The following is an 11,966-nucleotide window of genomic DNA, read 5'->3' as shown; positions in this document are numbered from 1 at the left end:
CGACCCGGGGCTTTGTGAGGCACGGCGTGGCGTGCCGGCCTAACCCCTATCGGGCCGTGCCGTGCCGGGCCGGGCTGGCCCATTGGCCATCTAAACACCCGCACCGCCCGGCTCGGCCACTCCTCGGCGCGCCACGGGGGGGAAGCTGACATGAGTGGCCCACATCCCGGCGGCTTACACTCGGCTCCACCACAGCGCGCGCGCTCTCTCTCTCTCTCTCCGAGGTTGCCGTCTCCACACTTCCACAGTCCCCACCCCACCCATCCACACCCATCGCATTTTGGGCTCTCCGCTTCCGTCACACCTCCTCCCTCCTCAACGGCAACGCCGCCTCCTCCTCCTCCTGCGGCTGCGGCCCACACTATATATACCATCACGTCGATGCGCCGCTCCGCTGGCATCGCCATCGCCGTCGCGCCACCGTAGACGGCCTGACATTTTGTCATCCCAATTCCCGCAAACCTCGCGCGCGGGGGCGGAGGAAAAAAAAAAAGGAAGGATGGCGTCGGAACCGGTGGCGCGGGCGGTGGCGGAGGAGGTGGCGCGCTGGGGCACGATGCGCCAGACCGGGGTCAGCCTGCGCTACATGATGGAGTTCGGGGCGCGCCCCACGGAGCGGACCCTCCTCCTCGCCGCGCAGTTCCTGCACAAGGAGCTCCCCATCCGCATCGCGCGACGGGCGCTCGGCCTCGACTCGCTCCCCTTCGGCCTCTCCACCAAGCCCGCCATCCTCAAGGTTGTTTCCTTTTCTGGCCTTCTACTTCCTCGTCAGTCGTCGTCTCTCTGTGAATTGGGTGCTTGGGCGGGCGGTTAATTTAATTCTATGCGCACCTTCTTCCTATATATTCCTCCTGCGCTCAATTTGTTGCGGGGAGCGATTTCCTTCCTCGTCGTTTCCGCTTGATTGAAATTTGGGGTTCGGCGACGTTTTGCTTCGGTTTAATTAGCGTCATCTTCACATCTTAATTTTTTTGCGAACGAAGGCTGTTTCGTTTTTCGCGAGTAATACGCCGCTTGTTTATCTCGGATGTTCACAATACTATAATAGTTCTGTTATGATACAGTGCTCCGCACTTAGATTTTTTTAATATAATAATGTGCATGTTCCATTTTATATCTGTTGCCAGTTCTTGCCTCATTGGGGAAGAATAACATGGACAATGACCGCTATTATTGTGGAGATGGTCCCGTTCCTAGATAGTCTATCGGTTATCCTGAATGACCTGCCTTTTGCAACTTTTTGAGCCTGACATATTTGTGAACTACTCCCTATAAAGGATTGTATTAGTTCCGGTTAACATGGTAGTTGACATGTCATTTCGATCTCTCCGTTTCACTAAAATACACCATCATATCATTCTTTTCAATTCCAACCAGCTTCTTTTGAAAATTAATTCTAGTATATCTTAGTATAATGAGGAACTTTAGAACATTCTTACCTCCCAATTTTTCCTCGTAGTTTCATTTGAATCTTTGGCTTCTTGAACATTTCGCTTCGAGAATCAGAAGCACCTAAACTCGCATGTTGCAAGTTTTTTAAAGTGGTATTCACAGAGTTGAACAAGCTAGCAAATTCTTGCACGTGAAAGCATCCATTTACAGGACTATTTTTGGTCTATTTGCCTCTGCTAAGGTGAGAGATTGGTATGTGGAGTCATTCCGTGACATCCGGTCCTTCCCAGAGGTGAGGAACCAGGAAGATGAGCTCGCCTTCACCCAGATGATCAAAATGATCAGGGTGCGGCACACCAATGTGGTGCCTGCGATTGCATTGGGTGTGCAGCAGATGAAGAAGGACTTGGGCGGTCCAAAGGCGTTCCCCCCTGGAATCCATGAGATCCATCAGTTCCTTGATCGCTTCTACATGTCAAGGATTGGGATCCGGATGCTGATAGGTTAGTGAGCTTAGCACTCCCATCTTTCTCATGTCCAGTTCTCAGAAAGGTGTTTGGTCAGTCTTGGTAAGATTTGCACTTTAGGTATTAACACACTGTTGATAAAAAAAGCAATATGTCTACAGCCTTAATTTAGGCATCTGTTACCTATGAAAGTTCACCTTGCTGCTACTGCTTTCTTTCTTGCCCAAAGAAGAACATCTGAACCTGTCACTCTGTCTGATAGATTTCTGAATGACATTTCAGCCATCATTTATTTGGAAACTTCAGTTCGGGTGTAAACATGTAGGCACCATAATTTTGTTCTTATAATAGTTAGGAAATAAAAACTGTATTTCTTGGCTGGATACCAGAAGTAACTGTTGTAATGTTCCTCAAGATCTAGCAGTTAATGGATAACCAATTATATCATTTTTTCATTTTAGACAACAACGGTTGCCATATGGTTACTTTTATGACATCAATTCAAAAAAGGAAAAAAAGAAGCATTTGTGCTTCTGCTTTTGTCCTGATATGGAGTAACCGTTCTGGTTTGCTTGATTCAGGGCAGCACGTCGCTTTGCATGACCCTGATCCAAAGCCTGGTGTGATAGGGCTTATAAACACAAAAATGTCACCCATGACAGTGGCTCGAATTGCTAGTGAAGATGCACGTGCTATTTGCATGTGGGAGTATGGATCATCTCCTGATGTTGACATATATGGTGATCCGGGTTTTACATTTCCGTAAGTCCCTATACTGAAGGCTTGCTCCCTGCATTTGCTTTAATTAGATGCCATCGTACTTTAGTTCAAGATTCAAATGTATCTCTTGACATATTTGAGTTTTCTTCTTCCCCATCTTTTTTTGTGAACATATTGCTTGGCTTGTTTGTATCTGCCATTTAAATTGATATTCATGTCTTATTATTGTGTGTTGTTAACCATTCTACTTGTACTTCACTCTCTGTAGAACAATCTTTGGCTGAGCTGTAATAATTTAGAGCCTGTAACTGCTGTGAACACCTGTATGTCCTGTTTGCAATGCATGGTGGACTGGGGTCTTGTTGGCCCTGGAACTCTACATGATCTTTTGTCCAACAGAAAAGTAAACCGTGGAGTCTCTCTGAATGATATTCTGAGCTATTCTTGAACTCTTGATTGCAGATATGTTACACCACATCTACATCTCATGATTTTCGAGCTGGTGAAGAACTCCCTTCGCGCGGTACAGGAACGGTATATGGATTCTGATAAGCTTGCACCTCCAGTTCGAATCATAGTTGCTGATGGAGCAGAGGACGTAACTATTAAGGTGTAACTCTATCTAAGATTCCCCATTACCTTTTCTTATTGGGAAGTTTGTAGTCTCAAACATGGTATTGAAGTTTTTATTTATTTATTTTCAAATTCACAAGCTTGCAGTTTCCATTATTTTTATGTATATGTTAATTTATCCTTCGTGGTACTTGTGGTAGGCAAAGAAAACAAAGGTAATTGTAGAGAACTAAAGTTGTGAGTCGACTTTAAATCTGAGTGATGTTGACCTTTGTCAGTCTTATATGTGCCTGAAAGATAAATAGACATTGTTGTCGTGCGAAGTAGTTTCATTTTTGCAGCTGACCTTGATCTTGATGCTGAACTTTTCTTGTCTTGGCATGGTTCCATGGTGGTACTTGTTGCCAAAGGAGTAAAAGAGATTTAAGCGAAATTGACTCCATTTATTTCTTGCTGGCCTGAGGATACAAGACCCATATTAATAGTCATCCAGCAATGTCAGCTGACTTTTTTTCTCTGATTATAGCCAAATGCAACTGGCAGAGACGTAAATCAAGTGCCCTTTATGATGCTAACAGATAGCCAATCCAACTCATTGACCAAAGCCTTTTGTTAGAATTTTCTCTCATTAATTGTGATATTCGGCTGACAAACTTGTATCTTCTTCACCTATATCAGCAAAAATCAATAGTTTCGATTATTCATGATCTGGTATGGAGTATGAACTGTTCGACTAAACCATACTTTTGCAGATTAGTGATGAAGGTGGTGGAATACCAAGGAGTGGCCTCTCAAGAATTTTTACGTATCTCTATAGTACAGCAGAAAACCCTCCTGATCTGGATGGACATAATGAAGGAGTAACTATGGCTGGATATGGTTATGGGATCCCTATTAGTCGTCTTTATGCTCGATATTTCGGTGGGGACTTGCAGATCATCTCTATGGAAGGATATGGTATGCACATACTTAACCTTTTATATTCAGATATTGAGCACACTGAAGAATGTGGCTGTATTCATCTTTCTCTTTGATTTTCATAAATCAGTATAAAGTTTAGACTTTCTGAATGCTGATTACTCCTATTTTGTAAAGTGCAAGTGAAGGTTAAAATATTGACACATAAACCTTGGGAAGTTAAGCATGTATGCCAATTCTTCCACATTATTTTAGCTTTCCTAATTTACTATGGAACTTACAACATCTGAAATTGAGATTTTCCATTAGCATTGGATCACAATTACTATATTGCTGCATCAGCTTCCATCTTACAGAAATACAGCATAGATACACTCTTGTCATTCAGTTGATCACTATTATTTTTTTCATTTTCATGTAGGAACTGATGCTTACCTCCACTTATCACGGCTGGGAGATTCAGAGGAACCCTTGCCTTAATCGATTCAGAAGAAACCATTCCTGTAATTAGGACTCTATTGCTTTCTCAATTACTGTGCTGGTATGCAAATATAGTTCCTGGTTCTGAAGGCCAGCCGCCTATAGTTTCAGATGTTTGTGTCCTACTTGTTGTCTTTGTTGTTCATTCATCATCTCGATGGAATGTGATCATAATTCAGAATCGTTTTGCTTCTGGTTTGTACTGTCATTATAATTGTTCAACCTCCAAAAAATAGTTGCCGTCAAGCACCCGAGGCATTTAGTTTGAGTAACGGGATTCACCATAAGTCTGTAAGCCTGTAACTCCAATGCCTTCGAAGCATGTTTTTTTAGTTTCAGACCACCTTGTTCGATATAATACGAGGGATGATCTTCTTTCACTGAAATCATTCGATGAATGGTATTGTTAAAAATGGACCGACTCATTGGAGACTGGGTAATTCTTTGAACCAAATGCCTGCCAAAGTATATCATTGGTCGGAGGGTGAGATATGAGATTGTTCGTTTTTCCCAGGGCGGCTGATTTCATCTGTATCTCACAGGTAATCTGTTTGTCGATATGTCAGCTTCAGAATGCAACATCTCTGGTATCCAGTTATCATGCACATGTGGCGTGGATTTGGTTATGTTTGTTCGGCGTTTGTTTTTGGACCCTGTTGACGACATGTTAATCAGTACTCCTAATTCACAATATTTTTTCATGTACTAGGTAAAAATGTAAAATATAAAGCCACGTTGGTTAAACTGGTCAGTTGATGGTCGTTCATGACAATCAATCTTTTGAACCTTTTTAATTGAGATTATTAGTGTGGGATATTCGTGATTTTTTTGCTTTAGAGAGCCGTGGATGCGTCTTTGGTTGGATGACGAATTTGCTGGCAAATTTCTTTTGGGCGTGACATTTTTTTTTATCTTGATGAGACGGTGCTCTTTTCTTCTCTACACTTGTCTGTAAAACGATACTTTCATGTCCCTGACTTTAAATAACTGCACATCTCATTTTTCAAAAAGTTAAACTTTTTATTGTAACGAAATATATATGAAAAATGTTAATCTTTATAATGCATAATAAATATTATTAGACCAGTAGTAAAATATATATATTTTATAATAAATAAGATATAAATGTTGGTAATATTTTTTTGTAATTCTATAGGTTAAATCTAGAAAAGTTTGACTCATTAAAAACAAGATGTGTATTTATTTATTTAAAAAAAGGGGAGTCTAGCGAACTTTTGTCTCTGGCTGAAATCGCGAACCAGACAGGCTGAATGTCGAAATTGCGCAAAGTAAAACAGATCGAGCTTTCGTTATACGGAAACACAAAACAGACAAGGATTGATCTGAACCATTCAATTTAACTGATGTCTCTGCCTCCTTCCTTGGCGGAGACGGCGCCGGCGTCAAACGAATTACAACTCCACCCGTCCCGACGGCTCCACCGCCGGCGAAACCCTAAGCCATCCCTACGATTAACCACCCATCGGACCCGCGGATGCAATGGGAGAGTGCGCGCCTACGGCGGCGGTCGCGACGGCGTCGACGGCCAAGACGTCGGTGTGGTGGGACATCGACAAGTGCGCGGTGCCCCGCGGCCGCTGTGACCCGCACCGCATCGCCCACAACCTCATCGCCGCGCTCGCCGCTGCGCGGTACGTCGGCCCCGTCTCGATTGCTGCCTACGGCGACGCCGCCCGGGTCCCCCCGCCCGTCCTGGCAGCGCTCTCCGCCACCGGCATCTGCCTCAACCACGTCCCTGCCGGTACAGTACAGACTCTCCCCCTCTCCTGCTCTCAGCCCATTGCCGCCTAGTTGAATACGCGCTGCTAATCGAATCCCTTTCACCTGACGATTGGCAGGGAGCAAAGACACCAGTGAGAAGAGGATGCTTGTCGACATGTTGTTCTGGGCATTCGACAATCCTCCACCGGGCAACTACTTGCTTATCTCAGGCGATCAGGATCTCTCTGACCTCCTTCACAGACTTAGGATGAAACGCTATGATATCCTGCTAGTACGACCTCCCAATGCATCATCTCAGGTGCTTGCTGCTGCAGCTAAGAAGGTCTGGCTCTGGGAAAACCTTACAGCAGGAGAGCTGCTGCTACCAGAGCCTCCGCCTCCAAGAAGTGTGCTAGGTTGCAAGCTGCATCTGAATAGTTCTGATACCTTGAAGTGTTCACATAGTAAGGTTCTTTTCGATTATGGTAAGAGTGATGGTAATGGAAAGGAAGGCACTCAAATTAGAGTGAGAACTCTTCAAAAGTATGTTAAGAAGGCAAGTTATTCATCTACTACTGAAATTTGTCAAGATCGTGTAGTGCCAGCTGGTGGAGTTTCTAGAAGTTCTACTGGAAGGACACTGAGTGAGGTCGACCATTATTCGGTTTCATCATTATCATCATCAAGTTCTGACTCAACAAAACATGCAAAAGCGAATACCTCAGTTCCACCGGAAAATCGTACTTTGTCCAACTTGTCGTCTCATAGACATGTCCTGTTTACTCATTCACAAGCAGAAGCAACAACCCAGCCCGTCCTTGCTGATAAGCCTGGCATATCAACTGGGTGTTTGCCAAGAAATGCAACTCTTAATTTTGGTGCTAGTAATGGTCAATGTAATCAAATGTCTCAGCATTTCAGATACTTTGAAGCACAGAGTAAGCTTCATTCCGAGTTTACACCAGGCAGTTATAAGGGAAAGGCAGTCGATCGACATGTGTCGAAGCCACTTCAGATGTATGTAAAGAAGAAGACAAACATCACATTTGGTTCTGCTAACAAGCCGGTTGGTTCAATTGGGGTTCCTGAATGTCCTGTAGGAAAGAGTACAATTGAGCTAGACCAAGCTTCTGTTTCAGCATCGCCAACTTCTACTCAGTCCCATTCATCAGCTCAAAGGCCTATAGCTTCTGCTCATTTGCATCAAGTGAAAGCACCACATGAATCCATCCTTGGTAAGAAGCCTAGCACATCAGTTGAGTTGCATCAAGTGAAAGCGCCACATGAATCCATCCTTGGTGAGAAGCCTAGCACATCGGTTGAGCTAGTGAGAGTACCACATGAGTCCTTCCTCAGTAAAAAACCTAGCACATCAGCTGAGCATGCATTAAGAAATGGGACACATGATTCTGATGTTTGTGCTATCAAATATAATCCAACATATCAGCAATTCAAATGTTCTGAAGCACAGAATAAGCTCAACTCTTGCTCTAATGTGGGTGATAACAATGGGAAGTTAGGAAATGAATACAAGACCAATAAAGAGCAACCCTATGCAAAATGGATAAATATTTTCACAGCTTCAGCAAGCAATGAAATAAAGCCGTCTACTAGAACTTTTGATAATTCTAACGGAAGTACTTCAAGCTATCCAAGTCAATCTTTGTCAGCATCGTCAAGCTCCAAATCGCTTCAGAGTGCAAGGGTGAATGACTCAAATCTGCTGTTATTAGATCAGATACCTTTACTTACTGACAATTTGCATCAGGATGGAGCAACATCCATTTTTGGTAAGAAGAATAGCACATCATTTCAGTGCACTGCGAAAAGTGGAACTTTCGTTTTTGGTGCTAGTAGTGGCCAGAACCATCAGACATATCCGCATGTCCAGTCTTCTCTGCTATCAGAGCAATATAATTCAGGTACTAGTATAGTTCATGGTCATGCTGACTCAATAAATTTGCATAGAGGCAGCTCTGCTTCGCCATCAGTAGAACAAAATGGTGTTCCGTTTGCACAAACACGAACATGGTCCAGTGGCTCAGCTTTTGAAGGTTTGGATGATATTTGCAATAGTTTTAGTAGACTGAATATTTCTGAATGCCCTCAAGGAACTACTGAGACCAGGCCTCAAGGTCCACCTACTAATGGTCCTTCGATGGGAATACCAGATAATTCTGGACATCCTGTAGGTTTTCACGAGAGCAGATCATCTTTTCACTTGGATTCTAACTCCAGCTGCTATCTGAATCACTCTAGTGACCCTCAAAGTGGCCAACCTCCTTTCAGTGGCTATACTTGCACAGTCGGGCACCAACCTAATATGTCCAGTGATATGCAAAGCTCTGAACACTCTGGAGATAAGCCAAGACATCTGTCAAATTCTGCTGAGCCTGAAGTAGGAATAATATTGCAAGCTTTGGACATATTGAAGACTGAAAAGATATTCCCAACAGAAACAAACATTGCAGACTGTATATGTTATGGAGAGCTGAATTTAACAGGTTTTGATGTTAAGAAGGCTCTTGAACTTGCCATTCGACATGAAGCTGTCGTTATGAAGAAATTACTAAATGACATGCCATTATTTGTTGCAAAAGACGAGAGCCTCTGGAAATGTGTGAATGTAACAAATACCAAAGCAAAGAATCCCACAGAGGAGCTAGAGGCAGTTTATAAGTACATTTCATCCCCCGATGGCCACTCTGCAATGATGAATTCTCAGTCAAGGTCAGTATTTGTACCTTCTCTTGTGTTAATCATTTCATCATTTTATTCTGGAATGCCAGCAACATATTTGCATTTCCTTCTGGTAGGTACCAAGCTGCAATGATCTTGAAGAGATCGTGCATGCAGCAGTATGCACTGGGCGACATTCTCCAGGTTCTGCATATCGTTGTTGTTCGAAAGAAATGGCTTGTGCCTCATTCTTCAGGCTGGCAGCCGCTGTCCTTATACACAACAGCGGATACTGCAACTACTGATGCTCCAGGAAAAGTTAAATCTTCTTTTCCTGTGGTCGTCTCAGGATAGATATCTTGATGTGCGCTGATGAGTGGCAGCCAGAAAAGATGAAATGATTAGTCATAATAGTATTATGTTATCGGATAGGTTTGTGTGACAGTGATAGGTCAATCAAGGGAAGTCTGTGTATCAAAGCACGTGAATACCCTGCTGAATTTGCCCCAAATACTACCGGAGCAACGAATGTTCAGCATTTTTGCTATCTGCGTAGTAAGTTCTATATTATTTCGAGAAGAGCAAGATAAAATACAAAAAAGCTCTCTTTGATGTGTCTCCTGTGTGGCTCTGGCACAATTGTGCCTGAGGTTGGATTGAACTTGGGTCTGTGCATCTCTTACTTGCGCTACAGAATGTCAACCTCTCATATTCTTTGTTGCTGAACACGACGATGCTCCGACTCCAAGGACCAAATTATGGCTAAGTATGGCTTCGTCTTCTCGTCCGTCTTGAGAGTGTCATGTGACTGTTACAACTTACAACATGCGAAATTCTTTGATGCACTCCTATAGATTCCTCGTATGATCGTATCCATGTCTGGCTTGTCGGGTTGCATCAACAGCCAGCGGTGAGATGATGTTCCATGTGCAGTGAAAAGACTGACATTAGCAGCTGAGCTCATACATTCTTTTGTAAATTTTAAATAGGATAGATAGGCACGGTAGGACGACCTTTATATAAGTTATTATATATAAATAAGAAAGACGACGCGGCTAGTCTGCAGTGCAGATAGAAAATCAGAATTACAGACGAAAACCCCTCTTTCTGCTGCTGCTCGAGCCTAGATAAATCTACCAGTAAAATGATCCTTTCTTATGGTTGGTTATGGACGATGCTCTATCTGCAAGAAGAAGACCGACGCTGGAGCTGCTGAATGAACCCAAGATGATCAAGTGTTCATGCCTCCGGCGTGCGGCGCGGACCTGAGTTCCTCCAGCGCCGCCCTCGCCTGGTCCTGCAGCAGGTCGATCCGACGCAGGTACACCTCCAGCTCCCGGATCCGCTGCTGCCGCCACTTCTCCCCTTCCATCGGCACCCCGGCGATAGGGGGCGGCGGCTCCAGCCCCAGAAGCCCCGTGGTGCCGCCCCCGCCACCGACGCTAAGCATCGCGCGTACCATCTCCTTGAACATCGCCGCCAGGATGGGGTTCTCCGCGGTGCTGCTGCCGGATACGGCCGTTGCCGCTGACAGCGCGCCCGGCAGCCCAGAGGCCGGGTCCACGCTGAGGCCGCAGCCACCGTCCATGACCGCCGCCGCAGTCACCTGCGGGTACGAGGGGAGCGCGTCCTCGGTCATCACCGGCATCTGCATGTGCGCCGGCGGCAGCGCGAGCGTCTCGGCGACCGCGTCGGCGGGGAAGTCGCCCGTGCGGCGGCGGCGGCGGCCACGGCGTGGCCTCGAGGTCGGGGACTTGGCGGAATCCCCGTTTGCGGCGGCGGCGTCGATCCCGAAGGTGGGCATGGCGAAGGCGGCGTCGTGGGCGTTGCCGCCGCCCTCGTCGTCGGAGTCGCGGCCGTGCTTGTCGGAGGCGGGGCGCCAGATGGTGCGGGCGATCTCGAAGATGGCCTGCTCGTGCGGGGAGCGGAAGGTGAAGCCGGCGCCGGCGACGCGGAGGCGCTCGACGCAGTTGCGGTACTTGCGCTTGAGGCGGCGGATCTTCTCGACGAGCTGGTTCTTGGTGAAGCCGGTGTTGAGGCGGCGGCGCATGTCCTCGTAGAAGGGGGTGGTGTCGTACTGGTGCGACGCGAAGGAGGTGCCCCGCTGCGCCGTGAACTCGGCGAAGGCGCGCAGGATCACGATCTCGTCCTCGTCCGTCCACAGGCGCTGGAACAGCGGGCGCCGCTCCCCGGCCCCGGACGCGGGGGCCGCGGCGACGTGGGAGGAGGAGAAGACCGGGTTGGGGTTTGGGTCGACGGGGAAGTCGAGGTCGTCGGAGTCGCCGTTGCCGTACGCGTCGGCGTCAGGGAAGGAGGAGGAGACCATGGCGCCGGCGGCGGAGGGGTCGTCGACGGTGGGGAACATTAGATCGGATCGGATCGGATCGGGGGTCGATCGGCTCGAGTCGGGAGCTAGGGTTGGGGGTTTCCGCTGGATTGGGCTCGAGCTCGACCGCTTGCGCTTGCGCTTGCGCTTGCGTTTGCGACTGCAACCCAACCTTTGGGTTGGTTTGGTTAGCCTACGCGTGAGCGTGACCGCGGACTAGCGGTATGGTTGGACCGGGGGGTCCTGGTTACCACGCCCCCGTCCTTCTCTTGAATTGGCTGCACCGCACCACCACTGGAGGTGGGCTGGGCCCAATCTTCCAGAGATTGAGGCGGAAATTGCGAAGCTGTCGAGACCCCCTAAAATGGGCCATTCGATTGGGCTCCCACCAGCAATGAGAATGAATACACACTTCACAATGCCAGCCCATCCTCAGCCTAGACGAAACCAACATCACGATTTGGAAGAGTGACCGTCATATATAATTTTATAAGTATAAATAATCTAAAATAAAATAAATAGATTGTCAAAGTATAATTTGGAAGACCGTGTGATGTCAAGTTGTGTCTTATAACAGAAGAATGGAGGGAGTATGTTTTTTATGGTCACCGTAGAAATCATGTTGCCATTATTATTGCGTTTTGTCTGGATGGCATGCTCATTAGTCATTACTGGAGTGTCATGTATGT

General features: G+C 46.4%; 3 protein-coding genes across 3 annotated transcripts; 2 read left to right on the top strand and 1 right to left on the bottom strand.

Moving 5' to 3' along the window:
* Window positions 1-247: 247 nt before the first annotated feature.
* LOC136498549 (pyruvate dehydrogenase (acetyl-transferring) kinase, mitochondrial-like) lies at window positions 248-4,743 on the top strand. Its single transcript, XM_066494458.1, has 6 exons — window positions 248-736; window positions 1,634-1,895; window positions 2,441-2,621; window positions 3,042-3,189; window positions 3,905-4,109; window positions 4,492-4,743. Exons 1-6 carry the CDS (start codon window positions 500-502, stop codon window positions 4,548-4,550), a joined length of 1,092 nt encoding a protein of 363 aa, XP_066350555.1. The 5' UTR covers window positions 248-499; the 3' UTR covers window positions 4,551-4,743.
* Window positions 4,744-5,926: 1,183 nt separating this feature from the next.
* On the top strand, window positions 5,927-9,802 carry LOC136544505 (uncharacterized). Its single transcript, XM_066536648.1, has 3 exons — window positions 5,927-6,312; window positions 6,410-9,002; window positions 9,089-9,802. Exons 1-3 carry the CDS (start codon window positions 6,051-6,053, stop codon window positions 9,303-9,305), a joined length of 3,072 nt encoding a protein of 1,023 aa, XP_066392745.1. The 5' UTR covers window positions 5,927-6,050; the 3' UTR covers window positions 9,306-9,802.
* A 152-nt stretch (window positions 9,803-9,954) lies between these two features.
* Window positions 9,955-11,847, bottom strand: LOC136544515 (probable transcription factor At3g04930). Its single transcript, XM_066536655.1, has one exon. The coding sequence runs from the start codon at window positions 11,314-11,316 to the stop codon at window positions 10,183-10,185; it is 1,134 nt and encodes a 377-aa protein (XP_066392752.1). The 5' UTR covers window positions 11,317-11,847; the 3' UTR covers window positions 9,955-10,182.
* Window positions 11,848-11,966: the final 119 nt, after the last annotated feature.

This window comes from Miscanthus floridulus, chromosome 1 (assembly GCF_019320115.1).
Source record: "Miscanthus floridulus cultivar M001 chromosome 1, ASM1932011v1, whole genome shotgun sequence".
NCBI lineage: Eukaryota > Viridiplantae > Streptophyta > Magnoliopsida > Poales > Poaceae > Miscanthus > Miscanthus floridulus.
The sequence above is the reverse complement of the archived record's forward strand: the minus strand, read 5'-3'. Positions and strand labels throughout refer to the sequence as shown.